Below are 22,094 nucleotides of genomic sequence, written 5' to 3'. Positions count from 1 at the left end.
CACATCACAGGACTTTCGGGGAGGGCAGTGCAGTCCCTGAGCTGGGGACAGAAGTGTTTCCTGTGGCTTAAGAGAGAGTAGGAGCAAGTAGCCCTGGTTTCCACTTTGGTGCGGGTTGGGCCTGGACATGCCTGGTTTGAACTTCGCCTTAGTGCTAAGGCAGGCATGGGCCTTTTTGTCAGCTTGCCCAAATGTGGGTAGGAGGGAGGCACTGGCTGTAAGCAGCTTAAGAGCAAACAGAAGCCCGGCACAGTGGCTCACACCTGTAATCCCAGCACTTGGGTGGCCGAGGCGGGAGGATCACCTGAGGGCAGGAGTACAAGACCAGCCTCGCCAACATGGCAAAACCCCATCTCTACTAAAAAATACAAAAATTAGCCAGGTGTGGTGGTTCAGGCCTGTAATCCCAGCTACTAGGGAGGCGGAGGCAGGGAGAATTGCTTGAACCGGTTAGACGGAGGTTGCGGTGAGCCGAGATCACGCCTCTGCACTCCAGCCTGTGACAGAGTGAGACTATCTCAAAAAAAGAAAAAAAAAAAAAAAAGTGAACAGACTCTTTGTGACACTGGGACCAACTGCTCTGCCAACTCCCACAATGATTTAAGAACTAATCCACATAATGAACCCACATTCTGTTAAATCATTGTGGTTCTCCTCAGATCAAGCACTGGGTGACAGTTTCTCACAGTTTCTACTTCAGTTGGACGCTATTTTGTCAATTGCACATACGTCCATGTGACCCATGGCTCCTTTTAACAGTGATACCCTCTTCAAACCTTGTCTTTCTTTGCCTTCTAGTCTACTTTCTGATATTAAAAACTGCCACTCTGACATTTTTGCCTTCTAATTGGTTAGTAATTTTTTCTTCTTCCCCCAAAATTTCAAATTTCAACCTGTATTTATCCTTCTGTTTTATCTATGTCTCTTATAGACTAATACTCATGAATTTGTCTAACTTTTTTGATTGTTTTTGAAGATGGAATCTCACTCTGTCACCCAGGCTGGAGTGTAGTGGCACGATCTCAGCTCATTGCAACCTCCGCCTCCCAGGTTCAAGCAATTCTCCTGCCTCAGCATCCCAAGGAGCTGGGATTACAGGCACCGCCACCACACCCAATTTTTTGCATTTTTAGTAGACACGGGGTTTCGCCCTGTTGGCCAGGCTGGTCTCTATCTGACCTCAGGTGAGCTGCCCGCCTCGGCCTCCCAAAGTGCTGGGATTACAAGCGTGAGCCACTGGGCCCAGCCAGATTTGTCTGATTTTTTTAACTTAAACTGAGAATTTGTCTTCTGACCAAAGGTACAATTAAATCCTTTCCTATATATAGTCATATATAATTGGAGTGTTTCTGCCTTCTTTGCATTTTCTATGCACCAGACATTTTTCCTCCCCTTGACTACCTCACATTGGACAGGTGCATTTTATTCTGCCAGACCGAAAGTTACCCATTCTATCTGTATTCTTCTAGCTGTCATCTCTTCCTTATGACAGCCTGTAATTTATGTTTATTTTTCTTACTCTATCCCACAATTTAAATAAAAGGATTTAATAATTATGTTAATGAACACTTTACACTCTAAAATATTAAAATGTGGCCAGGCATGGTGGCTCACACCTGTAATTCCGACACTTTGGGAGTGGATCTAAGTGGATCCACTTGGAATCAAGTGGGTGGAACCAAGGTGGGTGGATCACCTGAAGTCAGGAGTTTGAGACCTGCCTGACCAACACGGTGAAATCCCCTGCCTACTAAAAACACAAATATTAGCTGGGTATGGTGGTGGGATTCTGTAGTCCCAGCTACTCGGGAGGCTGAGGCAGGAGAATCACTTGAACTCAGGAGGCAGAGGTTGCAGAGAGCTGAGTTTGAGCCACTGCACTCCAGCCTCGGCAGCAGAGCGAGACTCTATCTCAAAAACAAAAAATAGAAAATATTAAAATGCATCTTAGCAAGAGGGTCAATGAGATTAAACAAACAAAACTAAGACCTAGATCTCACTCTTGAGGAACAAGGAAAACATATCAACAACTACCAAATGTTGACTTCTGCCATATTGTTCAATGCCAACAGACTTATTTTTATTTTTATTTTTTATTTTAGATGGAGTCCCACTCTATTGCCCAGGCTGGAGTGCAGTGGCGTGATCTCAGCTCAATGCAACCATTGCTTCCTGGGTTCAAGCAATTATCCTGCCTCAGCCTCCCAAGTAGCTGGGACTACAAGTGTGTGCCACCACACCTGGCCAAATTTTGTATTTTTAGTAGACAGGGTTTCACCATGTTGGCCAGGCTGGTCATGAACTCCTGACCTCAAGTGATCCATCCGCCAAGGCCTCCCAAAGTGCTGGGATTATAGGTGTAAGCCACCATGTCCGGCCAGAGACTCAATATTCTAATTAATGTGGATAACTGTAGTATGTGACAAACTGAGGCAAAGTTTTTGTCAATCTACCTCTAAAAATACTTCCCACTTAAAAAAAATTAAGTTATTAAGAAAATAAAACTTACAATTTGTTTCTTCCAAAATCTGTATTTCGGGCTCGTTAACAACAACTCCTTAGTCACAGGTGAACAGTATAGATAAACCTTCAAGCTGAAAGGAAAAAAGAAAAAACTTTCAGTACAATCCAAAATGAGCCATCTTGGTGACTAAGAAATCTATTTCATCATACATCTAATAATTTCATTTGAGACCAGTCTGACCAACATGGTGAAACCCCATCCCTACTAAAAACACAAATACTAGCCGGGCATGGTTATGAAATCTATTTCATCATACATCTAATTATTCAGAAATTACGCTGGCACAAAATCTGTTAGAGTCACTCCCAACATACCTATGCGCACCATTTCAGTGCCATCAAGAGCACAAGGTGGGGGTGGAAACACGGTGTCCCTGGACCTCCTCCAACAGTGGTCCCTCACCATTGTTACTTGGAAATACGCGCTTGTATGTGATTAGGTGTGTCTGGAAAGATACCGCCACACGTTACGCTACGTCTGGAAAAGGTGTGTTGGGAATAGAAACTTCTGCTTTTTACTGTGTAAGTCTATCCTTTTTTTTTTTTTTTTTTTTTTGAGATGGAGTCTTGCTCTGTCACCCAGGCTGGAGTGCAATGGTGTGATCTCGGCTCACTGCAAACTCCACTTCCCAGGTTCAAGCGATTCTCCTGTCTCAGCCTCCCGAGTAGCTGGGATTACAAGCACGCGCCATGATGCCGGACTAATTTTTATATTTTTGTAGAGATGGAGTTTGACCACGTTGGCCAGGCTGGTCTCGAACTCCTGACCTCGGGTGATCCACCCACCTCGGCCTCCCAAAGTGATGGGATTATAGGCGAGAGCCACTGCGCCCAGCCTATTCTTTTTTTTTTTTTTTTAAAGAACAGAAATTAATTTCATAATAAACTTTTTTTTTTCTTTTTTTTTTTGAGACGGAGTCTTGATCTGTCACTCAGGCTGGAGTGCGGTGGCGCGATCTCGGCTCACTGCAACCTTCCGCCTCCCGGGTTCAAGCGATTCTCCTGCCTTAGCCTCTTGAGTAGCTGGGACTACATGCGCACCACCACGCCCAGCTAACTTTTTGTATTTTTAATAGAAACGGGGTTTCACCGTGTTGGCCAGGCTGGTCTCGATATCCTGACCTCAACTGATCCACCCACCTCAGCCTCCCAAAGTGATGGGATTACAGGCATGAGCCACCGCGCCCAGCCCATAATAAACTTTTAAAACTTAACGCTATCATTTTGAGGTTAGGAATATAGTCTACGGTAGATTGTATTTTTCCAAAGATGGCCACACAACGACATACACCATCCATACATGCTCTCCTTACAAAATAGATACTAAAATTCCTCCACTGACTGGCGGGGTCTATGTTCCCTCCCCTTGAATCTGGGCAGTTTTCTGTAATTACCTTCACCATAGAATGCCGTGGAAGTAATTGCATGGCTTTGGAGGTTAGATGTCCAGGTAGTATAACTTCCTCCTAGCTCTCTCTTAGGACATACGCTTTTTAACCCTGAGTCTCCATTTAACAGGTCTGGCCATCCTGACGGACTCACGCTAAAGAGATTTTTTTTTTTAGGGGGAGGGGAGCTCACTGTCACCCAGGCTGGAATGCAAGCTATCCTCCCACCTCAGCAGCCTGAGCACCCGGGACTACAGCACATGCCACCACACCTGGCTCATTTTTCCTATTTTCTGTAGAGACGAGGTCTCCCTACGTTGCCCAGGTTGGTTTCAAACTCCTAGGCTCAGGTCATCCTCCCACCTCAGCTTCCCAAAGTGCTGGGATTATAAGCCTAAGCCACTACGCCTGGCCTAAAGAGACTTCTAGAGATAGAGATGCCTCACGCCTGTAATCCCAGCACTTTGGGAGGCCAAGGTGGGCAGATCACTTGAAGTCAGGAGTTTGAGACCAGCCTGACCAACATGGTGAAACCCCATCTCTACTGAAAAATACAAAAATTAGTTGGGCTTAGTGGCACGTGCCTGTAGTCCTAGCTGCTTGGGAGGCTGAGCCGGGAGAATTGCTTGAACCTGGGAGGCAGAGATTGCAGTGAGCCAACATCACGCTACTGCACTCCCGCCTGGGCAGCAGAGTTAGACTCTGTTTCAAAAAAAAAAAAAAAAAAAAAAAAAAAACATGCCAAATGGTTCTAGCCCCTAGCTGTGTGAGTTTTCCCAGCCCAGGTATCAGACATGGATGAGGGAGTCTTCAGATCTTATGGGGCTGACATCTGAAGACTCTGCTCACTGATGTTTGATACCTGGGCTGGGAAACCATTCCCATTCTACCCTGTCAATCCCTGATCCACAGAAACTGAGCAATAAGACATGATCAGTGTTAAGTCACTCCATTTTGAAGTAATTTGTTATGCAGCAGCAGATGACTGATACATAGGCTCTACAATCAGACAGACCTGGCTGGAATCCTGGTCCTGCCACTTACTGGCTGTGTGACACTGGGCAACTGATTTAACCTCTCTGGTTCCTCAGTTTCCTCATCTGTAAAATAGAAATAATAGTAGGATCTATTCAAAAGGTTATCAAGAAGCTCTAATGAAAATGTCAGGTACAAGAGGGCAGAGCCTTGCATCTGTGTGGCTCACTAATGCATTCTCCACCTCCAGTACAATGCCTGACACGTCACAGGCGACCAAAAAAAATTACTGAGGCCAGGAGTGGTGGCTCATTCCTGTAATCCCAACACTTTGGGAGGCTGAGGCAGGCAGATCACTTGAGGTCAGGAGTTCGAGACCAGCCTGGCGAACATGGTAAAACCCCTCTCTACCAAAAATACAAAAAGTAGCTGGGCGTGGTGGTGCGCACCTGTAATCCCAGCTACTCAGGTGGCTGAAGCAAAAGAATCACTAGAAAAGAAGTTGCAGTGAGCTGAGATCGTGCCATTGCACTCCAGCCTGGGCGACAGAGCAAGACCCTGTCACAAAAGTCAATAAGTAAATACAAATAAAGTAATAAAAAATTATTGGCCAGGTGCAAAGGCTCATGCCTATAAGCCCAGGGCTGTGGGAGGCCAAGATGGGAGATCACTTGAAGCCAGGAGTTTACAACCAGCCTGGGCAACATGGTAAGACCCCGTCTCTACAAAAAAAAAAAAAAAAAAAAAAAAAAAATTGTTGAACTAAGAAATACACAGTGCCCAGATACAGTAAGTATTCAATAAACATTAGCTATCATTATCAAGAAGAGAGAGTATTGCTATCAATTAGAAGAGAAGCCTGACATCCACTGGCCCTTTTCAAATATGGATCTTGAGAAGTGGGAATTTAGATGTAGGCAATGGCTGCAAGAAAAGCATCTAACAGTTCAGCTTTAAGAAAAAATCCAGTATTATATGATCCTTTACAATGGAATAGCCATTCTCTCTCATATACTCTTACAGAAATAACATGGAGTGAGTTATTGCTGTACCTAGCAGCATAGATAAATCACACAAATACAAAGTTCACTAAAGTAAAACAAATATAAAAGGGTATATTTGTGGCCAGGTGCCAGTGGCTCACATCTATAATGCCAGCCCTTCAGAAGAATAAGGCAGGAGGATCACCTGAGGCCAGGGGTTCGAGATCAGCCTGGGCGACATAGCAAAACTCCATCTCTGTTTTTTTTTTGTTGCTGTTGTTGTTGTTGTTTTTAAAGAGTGTATTTGGTAGGATTCTACATATATATATAGTTGTTTTTAAAGAGTGTATTTGGTAGGATTCTACATATATATATATATATATATATATATATATATACATAAAGTTCACAAACAGCCAAAGCTAACCCATGATGACAAAAGTCAGAATAGAGGTTACCTTTGGGAGGAGGGAATGAGTTGGGAGGTAGGAGGGGTCTGGGATATTGGTACTGTCCTATTTCTTAATCTGAGTGATGCGTTCATTTTGTAAATGACTATATGCTTGGATGTATGTACTTTTCTGTACAGTTGTTCTCTCTCAATTAAAATGTTTGCTTAAAAACACACACACACAAGTAGCAAAATAAATTACCTGCACTCCAACCTTCTTTTCAAGGTAGGGGCTCTTAATCCTTTCATGTGACCTAAAAGCAAAAGAACAAAAACTCATGAATATGTTTTCCCAGAGGATTCCTTAGCCCAAGGGAAACAGTCGTCTTCTTTTTCAGCTTCAAGAGAAAACCCATGAGGTTTGCTTTTATAAGAATTGATTCACATGGGCTATGAGCTCTTTCTTCTGCAAGTGAAGAATCCTCCTCAGAACAGGACCGGCAGCCCATTTCTGAGCCATCCAAGTCAATTTAAAAGGAGAGTGATTCTGTGCATCACAGGCCAGAGTTTAAATCACTCTGGGCAGCCACAGAAGAATGAGAACTGCTTCTAGCCCTCCACTCTTACTTCATTTCAATCCAACCATCCTTCGAGCCACGCTCTATGTGACCCATTCACTTCCTGCCACTTAAATCAGTCTATCTAGAAATTCAAGTTTGTGACCATGGAGTCTGCTGGGAAATCACTCAGGTTCAGAGTAAGAGTTTTGTCATCCTCTCAGCCTACTGTGATGGATTGAAAGGGGAATATTACTATCCACAAAGACTTGCTCCACAGTGCTCCACATTAACAGACACAGACAACAGAAAGGTAGCAATTAGACCGACTATTACATTAAGTATATCATGCATTCCAATATATTCTGAATCTTTAGCAAGTAAAGGCCCAGACAACAATGATCAAACAGCTCTAAATTGTTTAGCTAAACCAGTTGGACACGGTGGCTCATGCCTGTAATCCCAACATTTTGGGAGGCCGAGGCAGGCGGATCACCTGAGGTCAGAAGTTCAAGACCAACCTCGCCAACACGGTAAAACCCCATCTCTACTAAAAATACAAAAATTAGCCATGAATAGTAGCACACCCCTATAATCCCAGCTACTCGGGTGGCTGAGGCAGGACAATCACTTGAACACGGGAGGTAGAGGTTGCAGTGAGCCAAGGCCATAAAACTGCACTTCAGCCTGGGTGACAGAGTGAGACTTCATCTCAAAAACAAACAAACGGCTGGGCGCGGTGGCTCATGCCTGTAACCCCAGCACTTTGGGAGGCCGAGGCAGGCGGATCACCTGAGGTCGGGAGTTCGAGACCAGCCTGACCAATATGGAGATACCCTGTCTCCACTAAAAATACAAAATTAGCTGGGGCTGGTGGCGCATGGCTGTAATCCCAGCTACTTGGGAGGCTGAGATAGGAGAATTGCTTGAACCCGGAAGGCAGAGGTTGCGGTGAGCCGAGATTGCACCACTGCACTCCAGCCTGGGCAACTAGAGTGAAACTCCATCTCAAAAGTAAATAAATAACCAAAAAAAAAAAAAAAAAAAAAAAAAAAACAAGAACAATAAATTGTTTAGCTAAACCAAACCAATTCTAATTACCACGAGCACCACCACACACACACACAAGCACACCCTCAGTTTGTATGTGGTGTGGCCATCATTAGACCCAGTGAAAGCAGAGCAGTCACCACATGTCACTTGGCAGCCCTTGATTGTATATATGCCTCCGGGAGAGTCCACCTGTCTCCCAAAGGGTAAATTCCCTCAAGGGATATCTGGTCCAGTCTTTTAGGGCCTATGGGTATATCCCTGGGCAGGACTCTCCATAATTGGAGTTTCCAAAGAGTTTGCACCATGGCAAAGAGGAGGCTGAATCCAGACTCTGCATCCTGCTCCCACACTGACTAAGCAGGCAGCACCCTGCATGGTGCATCATGGTCCCCCATCCTCACCACCCTGAGGCCCCTTCCAACTGGTAGTCACAAGAACTGGATGGGTTTGCTTTGTGTGGCTGGAACTGCACCCAGGTCTGCTTTTCCAGGGAGGTTTTCCTTTTCCTTGGCAACCATCATAAATTGCCCCCTGAAGGGGATTTCCCCAACCCTGGGCCACTATCTCAGGTCTCAGGGGTCGAGGGGTCCTCTCATCTTCCAGAACTTACGGATGATGCTTAGTAAAGCCCACCCTGCACACAGCATTGGCTTCCAGATGGCCCACAAATAAGCATCAGGTGGGTCCACAGCCTACTCCGAATTATATCAAAATGTGATGTGGAGCTGGGTGTGGTAGCTCACACCTGTCATCCCAGCACTTTGGGAGGCTGAGGTGAGTGGATCACTTGCACCCAGGAGTTCGATACCAGCCTGGGCAACATGGGGAAATCCTGTCTCTCTATAAAAAATAGAAAAATTAGCCAGGCATGATGGTGCATGTCTGTAATCCCAACTACTCAGGTGGGAGTACTTGCTGAGGTGGGAGGATTGGTTGAGTCCAAGAGGTGAAGGCTGCAGTGAGCCGAGATCGCGCCACTGCAATCCAGCCTCGGTGACAGAGCAAAACCCTGTCTCAAAGAAAAAAAAAAAAAGGAAGTGATGTCGATGGGTTTCCATGCATTTTTTCTAGCAAAAGAGTCCATACAGTTTCTCATGTTTGAGCTGCTATCACAAGATACCATAGATACCATAGTTGGCCTTCACACCAGCCCTGTAAGGAAAGGTAGTGTTCTGGTTGCCTTCAACACCAAAAAGGTATTTCTCACAGTTCAGGAAGCTGGGAACATCAAGATGCGGGGCGATTTGGTTTCTGGGGAGGGCACTTTTCCTAACTTACAGACAGCCGCCTTCTCACTATGAACTCACATGGCTTTCCTAGGCCCCGCATGAGGACAGAGCGCCCTCTCTCTTCCTTCTCTTGTAAGAAAACTAATCCTATCAGAGTAGGACACCACGGTATGACCCCACTTAAACTTATTTTCCTCCTAAAAGCCCCAGCCCCAAATACAGTCACTTTGGGGGTTAGGGCTTCAACATATGAATTTTGTGGAGATAGTCCATATCATAATCAAAGAAGCCTGTGTCCCAAAAAGGTTAAAAGCCAACAGAAGGCAATGTGAGAAACCTCCAAAAGCAGAAGTTGTGTTTTCACCCTTGATGAGTTTATGTCCTTGTTGACTAAGCAGATCCACATGTGGTCAGAGAACAGAAAAAGTTGTTATAGACTGTTCAACAGTAGGAAAGAGTCCATTTCTCGCTTAATGCACAAACTTATGGTGATTTCAAATTCCTTCAGATTTATTATTTCTCCAAACTCAGCCGTCCTAAACACGAAGTGCAAGTTTCGGAAGTATACTTTAATCCTGGCTAGCCCATTTTGAGTTCAGAGACTCCAGTGCGACTCTACACAAAAAGTAAAAATAGGCATATCCTCGTCCAGCAGTGGATTCTCAATGAAAAACAAAACCGGAAATGTATCAGGCGCAGCGGCTCACACCTGTAATCCTAACACTTTGTGAGGCTGAGGTGGGTCGATCTACCTGAGGCCAGGAGTTCGAGACCAGCCTGGCCAACATGGTGAAACACCATCTCTACTAAAAATACAAAAATTACCTGGGTGTGGTGATGCGTGCCTGTAACTCCAGCTACTTGGGAGGCTGAGGCACGAGAATCGCTTGTACCCAGGAGGCGGAGGTTGCAGTGAGCAGAGATCACGCCACTGCACTCCAGCCTGGTGACGGAGACTCCACCTCAAAATAATAATACAAATACAAAAATTAGCTAGGCATGGTGGCTGACTCCTGCAGTCCCAACTACTTGAGCAGAGAACATGTGCCACACTGTACTCCAGCCTATGCGACAAAGGGAGACCCTGTCTCCAAAAAAAAGAAAAGGAAGGAGGAGATGCTCAAAGACGTGCACGATGCGAATACGGCAACGCACGAGAAGAGGTCCAGATTTTACTCATTAAAGAGAAATCACTGGTGGCTTTGTGGAAAAGAAAGCAGAGACATTTCCCAGAAGCAGTAACTTCAACAATTTATAGTCCAAGTGATTGATTCCACACACAAAACTACATAGCTGGCCTTCACACCAACCCTGTGAGGAAAGGCTGTGTTTGGATACCTGTAATTTACTTTAAAATCCTTTCCTACTGCGCATGTACAGATTGGTTTGTTATGCTGATTGACTCCACAGGGTAGTGGGAGCTTCCTGCTCCAGCACGCTGCAAGGCCACACAGCAGGAGGCAGCAACTCCAGTGATTCCGTTTATCATTTTCTCCAATTAACATAAATGGCTGGGCGAATTAGCACAATGAGCATTAAAACTGTTTTCCCTGGTAAAAGTTAGTGACTTGTTAGCACAACAGAAGTGAAAGTGAACAGTGGTTGTCAAGTTAGCGGTATTTAAACTCTGGAATTTAGCTCCAATCTCTGTTTGGAGCATCAGCGACACTCTAACCTTAATCCCTAAATCGGCCCAGCTGTGAAAGGATCCAGCTGTGAAATCATAGTAGCTTTTCTGGTTGCCTGATACCATCTAGAAGGGAAACATCCCTCCATCCTAAACTAGAACGAAGCTTTCATATTGGAGACGGACAGAACATCCAAAGGCCAGGGAGCTTGCACTTCGTGGAGCTCTTAGGCGGGTTGTTCCACAGTTGTGTGTGTGTCTGAGTCTCCTGCTTGCTGACCGATGTTTGAGGGTGTGGTCAAATGGATCTGAAACTTGTTTTCTTCATACATGGTAGCGAGGCTCTGAGGGAAGTACTAACCCTCGCCAATCTCTGATCATCGGCCACCAGCAAAGCTACCAAGAGAACCTACTAGCAGTGCTTGACCAAGCCGGCCCAGGGCGCAACTGGAAGGCGCCGTTACGCCGCGTTGACCACATCCGAAAATAGATGAAGCCTTTGAGAGGCTGAAGAGCCCGACTGGGACAAGGCGTGTGCTGGCCGCCCCCTCGCTGGCTTCCCACAGGCTGCAGCTCCTTGCTCCAGGGCCGGCCCCCTCCTGTCCTCTCTCCAGCCCCCAGCGCCCCGGGAGCGGGCGACGCGCAGCCCTCACTCACCTTTGTGGCAGTGGGACAGGAAGTAGGGGCGGGCCCTCAGGTTCTCCCTGTCGAAGCGGTCTATGGAGATAGTTGGGTACTCGGCCATCTGCCCCTCGAAAGAACTCATAGCGCCGCCGATCCCAGCGTCCTGAACCCCAAAACCGCAGCTGAAGCCAAGGCCAGCCCTGACCGCGCCGCCACTTCCGGGAAGCCTCGCGCTGCCTCGCCATTGGGCGGCCGAACGAAGCCACGTCCAATCAGAGGAGTCCGGAGACCGGGGCCAAAGTTAAGGAGCATCCGGTCGGATTCTAGGCGCCGGCTGCTTGGGTTTAAATCACCCGCGCTTCGCTGCACGCGATGGGCCCTGAGCCCTGCCGAGTGCAAGGTTCATTCCCGCCAAACAAACACAGGTGTTGCTCTGGTAAGGCGTTGCCCATGTCTGTGCAGGTGCAGTCGCGGGAAGGGAAATCGAAACTCCCAGAGCAGGTGGCCCCAGCCGACGAGGTGAGTGGGCTGTGGAACTGCGCTTAGAAATCATTCTTCGTTCCGCTTCCTGCTTGTCTGCTGCTAGCCTGAAACCCGAGCTCAGTTCCCCGCCCTCTCTTCTGTTCCCAATTTCTAACCTTGTTGGATTACCAGGAGGATTGTATGAGAAAGTTTGTATCTGACTCATGGTAGATTCAGTAACTATTAATTCCCTCTTCCGTTTATATAATCTACAAACTGAATAAGTCATCTCTGCGTGATCTTGGGGCAAATAAGATCCCAATAATGCCTTCGCTGCTGGCCTCTCCCCTGGGCCCCCACCTTTTTGAGCTAACTTTTAGGAAGTTAGAATGATTTACTTAAAAAAAGAAAAATGGCAGGAAAGGTCTAAACTTTTTTAACAACCAAAGCAACTTTATGAAAAGGTTTGTTAAACCTTTTATTGTATTTCATTTATTGTATTACAATAAACCAAATAATCACCATGACATTTATTGTGCTCCTTCCTATCAAATCTCCTTAGTATAATTAAACACAAACAACCCAGAACACTTTTGCTTTATTTTATTTATTTATTCAGTTGGGGTCTAGTTCTATCGCCCAGGCCGGAGTGCAGTGGCTTGATTTCGGCTCTCTGCAACCTCCGCCTCCCGGGTTCAGGCGATTCTCCTGCCTCAGCCTCCAGAGTAGCTGGGACTACGGGCACGCGCCACCACGCCTGGCTCATTTTTGTATTTTTAGCAGAGACAGGGTTTCACTACGTTGACCAGGCTGGTCTCGAGCTCCTGGCCTCATGCAATCCGCTCGCCTCGGCCTCCCAAAGTGCTGGGTGAGCCATTGTACCTGGCTTTCCAGGCCTCCATAACACTTGAAGTCCCGCTTTGTGCACAGCACTGTGACAAACCTTCGGGTAGCATTCAATCTATGTGGGGACAACATGTTTGCAGAATATGGCAAATAAATGCTTCCACAGAGACTCAAGGTAACATGAGAATAAATCCAGGAACAAAGACTTCTGACCAGGGAAATCAGGAATCAGAATGCCATCCCAGCCTACCGCAGTGGCTCATGCCTGTAATCCCAGCACTTTGGAGGGCTGAGGCAGGTGATCACCTGAGGTCAGGAGTTCAGGACCAGCCTGGACAACATGGTGAAACCCCATCTCTACTAAAAATACAAAAATCGGCCGGGCATGGTGGCACACATCTCCAGCTACTCGGGAGGCCGAGGCAGGAGAATCACTTGAACCTGGGAGGCGGAGGTTGCAGTGAGCCTAGATCATGCCAGTTCACTCCGGCCTGGGCAACAGAGAGAGACTCTGTCTCAAAAAAACAAAACAAAACAGAATGACATCCCTAGTGAATGTCAGCTTGTGCCTGTAGTCATGATACTCAGAGTTCTATTCAAATACAGATTTCCATGAAATCTTGAGGAGGGGGAGGAGGGGTGACATGGAAAGGTATACACAACATAATCACTAATTGAGGTAAAATATCCTGCTACTATACTACTGGCAACACCTTTGATGGTTTGTCTTAGAACACATGGGAACAACTGCCCTGGCAGGGTTATGGAGACCTAACAACAAATTCTGCTGTGAGTCTAGTGTCCGAAGAATCTCACGGTAGAGCTCCAGGAAAGGCAGGTCAAGTTAATGCTCGTGATCTTATTGATTTGCTCACTTATTTATCTCCTCCTCTTTCCACAATGGATACAGTACAAACAAAGGGAAATAGAGTCAGGACAAAGAGAAAGACAGGATAGAAAATAGGCAAGATAGGTAAGCATAGCCCAGACCAAACCTAGCGAATCAGAAACTCTGGGAGAGTGGGGCCTGGCAGTTTGAAGCTTAACACACCTTCTAGGTGATTCTGATGGACCCTAAAGTTTGAAAACCACTGGATTCGAGTCTAAAGAATATTCAGGACCAGTGTGGTGGCTCATGCCTATAATCCCAACACTTTGGGAGGCCGACGCAGGTGGATCACCCGAGGTCAGGAGTTCGAGACCAGCCTGACCAACGGGGAAACCCCATCTCTACTAAAACTAATAAAAAAAAATAGCCAGGCATGGTGGCAGGGGCCTGTAATCCCAGCTACTCAGGAGGCTGAGGCAGGAGAATCGCTTGTACCCAGGATGTGGAAATTGCACTGAGCTGAGATTGTACCATGGCACTCCAGCCTGGGCAACAAGAGCAAAACTCCATCTCGAAAGCAAAACAAAACAAAAAGACACAACACTCAGGTAGTCTGGGGCAGGAATTCAGGTAGGAAGCTGCTGCAATACTGCAGGAAACGTGATGGTGAAGCTTAATTCATTCAGCAAATGTATTCATTCACTGACCATCTACTGTGTATCAGACACTGTTTTAGACACTAAAGATACGGTAGTGAGCAAAGTAGACAAAAAATGTGGCCCATCCTGGTGGCTCCTGCCTGTAATCTCAGCACTTTGGGAGGCCAAGTCAGGTGGATCACTTGAGGCCAGGAGTTAAAGACCAACATGACAAAACCCCAGCTCTACTAAAGATGCAAAAAAAATTAGCCGGGTGTAGTGGTACACCTACAATAACAACTACTTGGGAGCTGAGGCACAAGAATCACTTGAACCTGGAGGCAGAGGTTGCAGTGAGCCAAGATGGCACCACTGCACTCCAGTCTAGATGACAAAAGAGACCCGGTCTCAAAAAAATAAAAATAAAAAAGCAGACAAAAATCCCTGTGGACGTGGGAGTGTACCTTCTAATGGAAGTAATTACTGTCTATCGTTTATGTAGTTCCAGATGTTATCAGTGTTTTATACTCATTATTTCATCCTCACATCCTACCTGCCCATCAGATAGGTACACTTTCTGTCCTCATTTGCCAGTTGAGGATACGGAGGTTAAGCAGCTTGTCCAGGGTCATGTTGCTAGTAAGTAGAGCTCAGATTTAAATCCAAGAAGGCCACCACACTTTTAGACACTGTGCTCTCTGACAACACACTGCTAGCCACTGTGCCATGCTGCCTCCACAGCATCGGAGGGGCAGTGATGAAATATACTGATTCAAAATATATCCCTTTAGCACCTACTGTGTGCTAGGCAGTGTTAGGCCAGCGTGGCTGCAGCAGAATGATCCAGGGCTACAGAGGAAGGAGGGAGGGTGTTGTGAGCAAATCTTACAGGGCTTTGCTCACCATGTGTAGCCTCTGGTTTTCACTCTCCATAAGATGGGAAGCCATTGCCGGGTTGTAAGCAGAGGACTGACATAATTTGACTTAGGTTTTTTTGTTTTGTTTTCTTTGAGACGGAGTCTCCCTCTATGCCCAGGCTGGTGTGCAGTGACGCAATCTCGGCTCACTGCCACCTCCACCTCCACCTCCTGGGTTCAAGCGATTCTCCTGCCTCAGCCTCCCGAGTAGGTGGGACTACAGGTGCATGCCACCACTCCCAGCTAGTTCTTTTGTATTTTTAGTAGAGACGGGGTTTTGCCATATTGGCCAGGCTGATCTCAAACTCCTGACCTCGTGATCTGCCCACCTCAGCCTCCCAAAGTGCTGGGATTACAGGTGTGAGCCACCGCGCCCGGCCTTGACTTAGGTTTTAAACAGATTGCATTGACTGTTGTGTTGACAACAGACTATAGAGGGGGCATAGAGAGCTGTTGGGAACGGTTGTAATTGCCAGAAAAGAGAAAAATTAGGATGGCTTGAGTAGAAGCTATAAAGCCAGCAGGTTGCACTGATGGATATGGAAAGAGAGGGCTCTAGGCCACATCTACTAAAAGACATGAAGAAGGAGCAGGGTTTTTGTTTTTGTTTTGGCAGGGAGGTGTTTGGGGAGGTTGTTTTGTACAATCAAGTGGATGTTGAATATACGTTGATATACAAATCTAAAGTTCAGAGAAAGACCGGGCTGAAGAGAGAAATTTGGGAGTTGTAAGTACATAGTTTTTTGTTTTGTTTTTAGTTTTACTAAGTATTGCCTTTGTTTTAGTATGACTCATTTATTTAGAAGTTTATATAATTTAATTTGTAATATATCTTGTGTTTTTGTTTTGTTTGGGGCAGGTGCCCGAGGCCCTTGTCATCTTCATTGACTCCAGCTCATGGCTTCTATTTAACAACTAGCTCAGAAAGATTCCTAAAAATTTAATTACTGAGTCTCCAGAGCTCTAATGAGCTGGCTCCAGCACACAATTGCTCCTTTCTTTCATTCAACAATTTGACAAGTCCTGATGGCTCTACATTCAAAACATCTATCTTCGCCGGGCACAGTGGCTCACGCCTGTAATCCCAGCTCTTTGGGAGGCCGAGGCGGGTGGATCACGAGGTCAGCAGATCGAGATCATCCTGGCTAACACGGTGAAACCCCGTCTCTACTAAAAATACAAAAAATTAGCCAGGCGTGGTGGCGGGCGCCTGTAGTCCCAGCTACTCGGGAGGCTGAGGCAGGAAAATGGCGTGAACCTAGGAGGCGGAGCTTGCAGTGAGCCGAGATCGCGCCACTGCACTCCTGCCTGGGCGATGGAGCGAGACTCCGTCTCAAAACAAAAACAAAAAAAGTATATCTTGAATCTGATCACTTTTCGCTAAAATAGATAGTACTGTAATATAGTAATAGATAATGCTAGAAAAAATAATTAAAGCTATAGAGATCATCTATTGTAGGTTTACTGATTGTCAGGCACTATGGCGACTCTCTGGAATGGTTCATTCCTCGCAAATGAATAGATAGGAGATATCTACTATCAGGAACTACAAACACAGTCTCCGTGCTGTGATCCGCTTTCATAGGGAATTTTGTCTGGGATTCAAGCAGCAGCAAGTAACCCTTTTTCGCCCTCCATCTCTGCTCAGGGGTAAGCCCTGGCAGCGCTCTTACCTGGGACCTACATTGGCTTAGTAAGATGGGCCTGCGCCCACCTCGGCCCTCGCGCATGCGCATAAAAGCCCAACCCGGGGGCGGGGCCTGAGCTAGCTGGGCGGGGCCTGAAGGAGCCGGGAGCTCCCGCAGCTTCATCGCGTTACTAAGAGACGCGAGGGTCGCGAAGGCCACAACACTGGGCCTCTCGCTGGCTCTGCCCGCGGATCCCTAGTAGAGAACGCAAGCACCCACGCCCGCCTGCAAGCTCCCGGGCGCCCCCGGCCTCTCCTGCTCGGCGGAACGAGGATAACCCAGTAGAGCCGGACCCAGGGGTGAGTGGATGCGTCGCTGGAGGCGGGGGCCCTGCCCGCCAACACCTGCGCCCCGGCCGTAGCCCCACCCGGAAGTTCTTGCCCCGCCTTCTCGGCTCCGCCGTTCTCTGCTGTCTCCTGAGGTTTGCCAGGGAGATCCCGTGGTTTTCATGTCTCTTCCGTGATTTTCAGGGAGGAGGGTCACTATTTGGCCCTTCCAGAATCTCAGGGTCCGGTTCTCCCGGAAGTTTCCGGGCCGCCCCGGACCCTATTGGCTTTAGGGGCCGCGTCTCCGAGGGCTCCGATTTGGGCCCTAGATTTTGGAATACTGTGTTTTGTCCATCCCAGCCTTCAGCAGGCGGATTTCATCTCCCAGACAGTTAGTGATTTATGGCAGAAGGGAAGCTGGAGGGATGGGGACTGCAGGTTAGCTGTGAGGGCCGGAAGGGAGCGGTTTTGTGCTGCACACAGGCAGGTCAGCACTCCCAGAGCAGGGACCGCCAGGCGTGCTTTCGGAACCGCTTTTGTCTTTCAAATGAACGCCCAGCGACAGCAGACGGGAGTTCCAGGACCTTAGAGACCGGCTAACGCTTCTCTTTAAGTTCAGGAAACAGGCGCAGGCGTGTTCATGGCCTTGCCTAAGGTTACGTGCTGGTTACAGGGCTCCTCCTGCTGCCTCTTAAGAACAGAAATAATCTAATAGGAGAAAAAAAGGGACTATTAGGGAGGCTAATGCTCTTGAAGTTTTAATACTACTAAAAGTAAAAGCGCTTTTCAGAGTGAAAGGGAAGTGAAAAGGGAATTTGGGTGGCTGGCTACATCAGAAGCTTCTGTTACAACTTTAGATTGTCCGGGAGTTGAGATGGTGTTTTTTGTTTTTATTTTTGTTTTTGTTTTTTGAGACGGAGTCTCGCTCTGTAGCCCAGGCTGGAGTGCAGTGGCGCGATCTCGGCTCACTGCAACCTCCGCCTCCCGGGTTCAAGCCATTCTCCTGCCTCAGTCTCCCGAGTAGCTGGGACCACAGGCGCCCGCCACGATGCCCGGCTAATTTTTCGTATTTTTAGTAGAGACGGGGTTTCACTTTGTTGGCCAGGATGGTCTCGATCTCCTGACCTCGTGATCCACCCGCCTCGGTCTCCCAAAGTGCTGGGATTACAGGCGTGAGCCACTGCGCCGAGATGGTGTGTTTTTAAAATAACGTACCCGAGGCCGGGCGTGGTGGCTCACGCCTGTAATCCCAGCACTTTGGGAGGCTGAGGCAGGCGGATCACCTGAGGTCGGGAATTCGAGACCAGCCTGACCAACATGGGAAAACCTCGTCTCTACTAAAAATACAAAAAAATTAACCAGGCATGGTGGCGCATGCCTGTAATCCCAGCTACTCGGGAGGCTGAGGCAGGAGAATCGCTTTAACCCGGGAGGCGGAGGTTGTGGTGAGGAGAGATCGCGCCATGGCACTCCAGCCTGAGCAACAAGAGTGAAACTCCATCTCAAAAAAATAATAAATAAATACATAAAATAACATGCTCCTCAATTTAACCATGGGATTATGTCCCAATACACCCATGGTAGGTCGAAAATGCATTTAAAGCACCTAGCCAACTTTAAACGTCCTCAGAACACTTAGCTCCCCTGCAGTTGGGCAACATCATCTAACACAAAGCCTATTTTATAATAAAGTGTTGACTATGTCATGTAACTTACTGAATACTGAATTCAAAGTGGAAAACAGAATGGTTGCATGGGTACTCGAATTACTGAATGCGTATTGCTTTTGCACCGTGGTAAAGTGGAGATATGAGTTGAACCATTCCACGGGACCATCTGTATGCATATAAACCCTAAGTATTTCATATAATTCAGTTTCACAAACCAGAAACTCAGGCATTGCTGTTTCCTGTTTGTGGAACTACAACTTGGTATTTTAGATGTCAAATTTATTTATTTTTTTGAGATGGTGTCTTGCTCTGTCACCCAGGCTGGAGTGCAGTGGTGCGATCTTGGCTCACCGCAACCTCTCCTGGGTTCAAGTGATTCTCCTGCCTCAGCCTCCCGAAGTAGCTGGGACTACAGGCATCCGCCACCGTATCCAGCTAATTTTTTTTTTTTTTTTTTTTTTTTTTTTAGTAGAGACAGGGTTTCACCATGTTGGCTAGGCTGGTCTCGAACTCTTGACCTCAGGTGATCCACCTGCCTCGGCCTCCCAAAGTGCTGGGATTACAGGCGTGAGCCACTGCGCGTGGCCCAAGTGTTTATTTTTATTTATTTATTTTTTTAATACTTTTTTCTTGAGTCAGGGTCTCATTCTTGTCTCCCAGGCTGGAATGCAGTGACTTGATCACAGCTCACTGTGGCCTCAACCTTGGGGGCTCAAACAATCCTCCCACCTTAGCCTCCCCAGTAGCTGAGACTACAGTCATGAGCCACCACACCCAGCTAATTTTATTTTTTTGTAGAGATAGGGTCTCACTACTTTGCCCAGGCTGGTCTTGAACTTGGACTCAAATGATCCTCCCTCCTCAGTCTCAGAAAGAGCTGGGATTACAGGTGTGAGCCGCTGCATCTGGCCATTAAATATATTTTTTTATCAATTCTTTTTTTGGCACAACTGCCAGCAAAGAAACCACTCAGTCTGCAAGTGCTAAGTACTAGCAGAATTAGAACTGCCACTGAATTTCCTAGAATCACTGAAAAATTTAATCAAGGAATTGTAAGTTGATCTTTCCTAATTTTAGTTTCATTTTGTGTTTTTAATAAACTGAAAGTAAGGGCAAAAAAAAAAGAATTTCCACCACCACTTACATAGCGTAGTTACAGTGGTCACTAGAGTTCCTACTATGGTGAAATTTACATTCATATTCTCTTTAGGTATTTTGGGAAAATAAAATTTTGAAATGCTTAATAATAACCGGAGGATGTCTATTTCTACTGAGAAAAGTGGTGATTTCCCCCAAAGTCCAATTGAATACGGCATATTTTCTGCTCTTCTATTAAATGTAGCATTTTTATGTATAGTTGCCATAATTTTTTGAGCTGAAAGTGACAAAAGGTCACATAGATGCATTCAAGAAAATACGTTTCGAATGAATATGAGCAAAAAGTCAAGCCTAAAGCAAAAAGGGCATAGATAAGACAAAAATTAAGATTGTATCACTACATGTGCTTCATCTGTAAAAGTCCTGTAAGTAATACAGTCACTAAATTCATATAAAAATATGACTAATTTGGAAGTTTTTTTTTTGTTTTTTTTTTTTTTTTTTTTTTTTCAGACAGTCTCGCTCTGTCACCCAGGCTGGAGTGCAGTGGCACCATCTCGGCTCACTGCAACCTCCGCCTCCCAAGTTCAAGCAGTTCTCTGCCTCAGCCTCCTGATTAGCTGGGATTACAGGCATGCGCCACCATGCCCGGCTAATTTTTGTATTTTTAGTAGACACGGGGTTTCACCATCTTGGCCAGGCTGGTCTTGAACTCCTGACCTCGTGATCCACCCACTTCAGTCTCCCAGAGTGCTGGGATTACAGGCGTGAGCCACCGTTCCTGTCCTGAAAGTATTTTAATACAGTGAATTCACTAACTTTTTTTTTTTTTTCTCTTAATTTAGACAGAGTTTCACTCTTGTTGCCCAGGCTGGAGTGCAATGGCGTGATCTTGGCTCACTGCAACCTCCGCCTCCCAGGTTCAAGCAATTCTCCTACCTCACCTCCTGATTAGCTGGGATTACAGGCATGCGCCACCACGTCCGGCTAATTTTGTATCTTTAGTAGAGACGGGTTTCTCCATGTTGGTCAGGCTGGTCTCGAACTCCCGACCTCAGGTGATCCACCCACCTTGGCCTCCCAAAGTGCTGGGATTACAGGCGTGAGCCATCACGCCCAGCCTAACTTTTCTCTTTAATATTTCTTAGAACCTTTTTCCTGTGTAATATATATTCCTGTGTAATATTTCATATTATATATATGAATGGATTCTTAGGCTGTATCACATGTCCAACTCACCTCTTTGTCATAGCTGGTATATTGCTATTATATTGTGCAGCAGTGGAGTAGTGAACTTCCCACTAGAATGAATGGCATTAAAGGACAAAGGTTTCACTGAAGCGTGGCTTATTTATTGTTTTGCCAGGTTTTCCAAATTTTACATAAACTCGTATAATACTGTAAAACTGGACCGGGTGCGATGGCTTACGCCTGTAATCACAGCACTTTGGGAGGCCGAGGTACACGGATCACTTGAGGCCAGGAGTTCAAGACCAGCCTGAGAAACATGGTGAAACCCATCTCTACTAAAAATATAAAAATTTAGCCAGGTGTGGTGGCTCACGCCTGTAATCCCAGCCTTTTGGGAGGCTGAGGCAGGCGGATCATGAGGTCAGGAGATCGAGAACATCCTGGCTAACACAGTGAAACCCCGTCTCTACTAAAAATACAAAAAATTAGCTGGGCCTGGTAGCAGGCGCCTGTAGTCCCAGCTACTCAGGAGGCTGAGGCAGGAGAATAGCATGAACCTGGGAAGTGGAGCTTGCAGTGAGCCGAGATCGCACCTCTTCACTCCAGCCTGGTGACAGAGCGAGACTCCGTCTCAAAAAAAAAAAAAAAAAAGAATACAATATAAACACTATAATCTTTAGAATGTGAAGTAATTTAACAAAAATCTAAATAGGAAGAGCATTAGAACAACTTTCTTGTTTTTCATAGAAAAGAGTCCATTGGTACTTGTGACTTAGCCTCCTAACAGTCTTCATTATCTTTTTTTACTAACCACTAAGGGAACATTTAGGCTACATCTTTCATATTGAAGAAATATTTGTCTGAAATTCAGCAAGTCTGTCCATTTTATTTCCATTTCCTATTTTTCCTCTATTAAATCCAAGTGAAGCTAAATTTATGTCTTGTAAAAGCATTTATTAGAAGATCCTTTTAAATAAAACTTTTAAGTCTATGTTAATTAATCGTATATTTAGTATGATTTTTACCCAGTATGAAGGATGGATATTTCTAATTAATGTCATGCTTATTTTGAGTTTTCCTTTATATATATGCATATAAGCATATGTGTGTGTGTGTGTATATATACACATACATATATA

At 46.1% G+C, this 22,094-nt stretch overlaps 2 protein-coding genes across 8 annotated transcripts in view; one reads left to right on the top strand and one right to left on the bottom strand.

The window, feature by feature from the left end:
- LOC117981307 (protein artemis-like) overlaps positions 1–16,599 on the bottom strand; it is a 34,072-nt gene extending 17,473 nt beyond the window's left edge. The window contains exons 1-3 of the mRNA XM_063607038.1: positions 11,384–16,599; positions 6,523–6,574; positions 2,510–2,594 (exon numbers count right to left, since the gene is read on the bottom strand). Of these exons, the coding sequence (XP_063463108.1) occupies positions 2,510–2,594; positions 6,523–6,574; positions 11,384–11,492 (246 nt within the window). The 5' untranslated portion in view covers positions 11,493–16,599. The remainder of the gene's footprint in view (positions 1–2,509; positions 2,595–6,522; positions 6,575–11,383) is intronic.
- Positions 16,600–16,806: 207 nt separating this feature from the next.
- The window catches only part of LOC117981308 (meiosis expressed gene 1 protein homolog), a 147,743-nt gene continuing 142,455 nt past the window's right edge, over positions 16,807–22,094 (top strand). For 6 of the 7 annotated variants that reach the window (XR_010113068.1, XR_010113066.1, XR_010113069.1 and 3 more), the window contains exon 1: positions 16,807–17,029. The gene's annotated coding sequence lies outside the window, so the exon portion shown is untranslated. The remainder of the gene's footprint in view (positions 17,030–22,094) is intronic. The other variant, XM_034965547.4, reaches the window with a different exon arrangement.

This window comes from Pan paniscus, chromosome 7 (genome assembly GCF_029289425.2).
Source record: "Pan paniscus chromosome 7, NHGRI_mPanPan1-v2.0_pri, whole genome shotgun sequence".
NCBI lineage: Eukaryota > Metazoa > Chordata > Mammalia > Primates > Hominidae > Pan > Pan paniscus.
The sequence above is the reverse complement of the archived record's forward strand: the minus strand, read 5'-3'. Positions and strand labels throughout refer to the sequence as shown.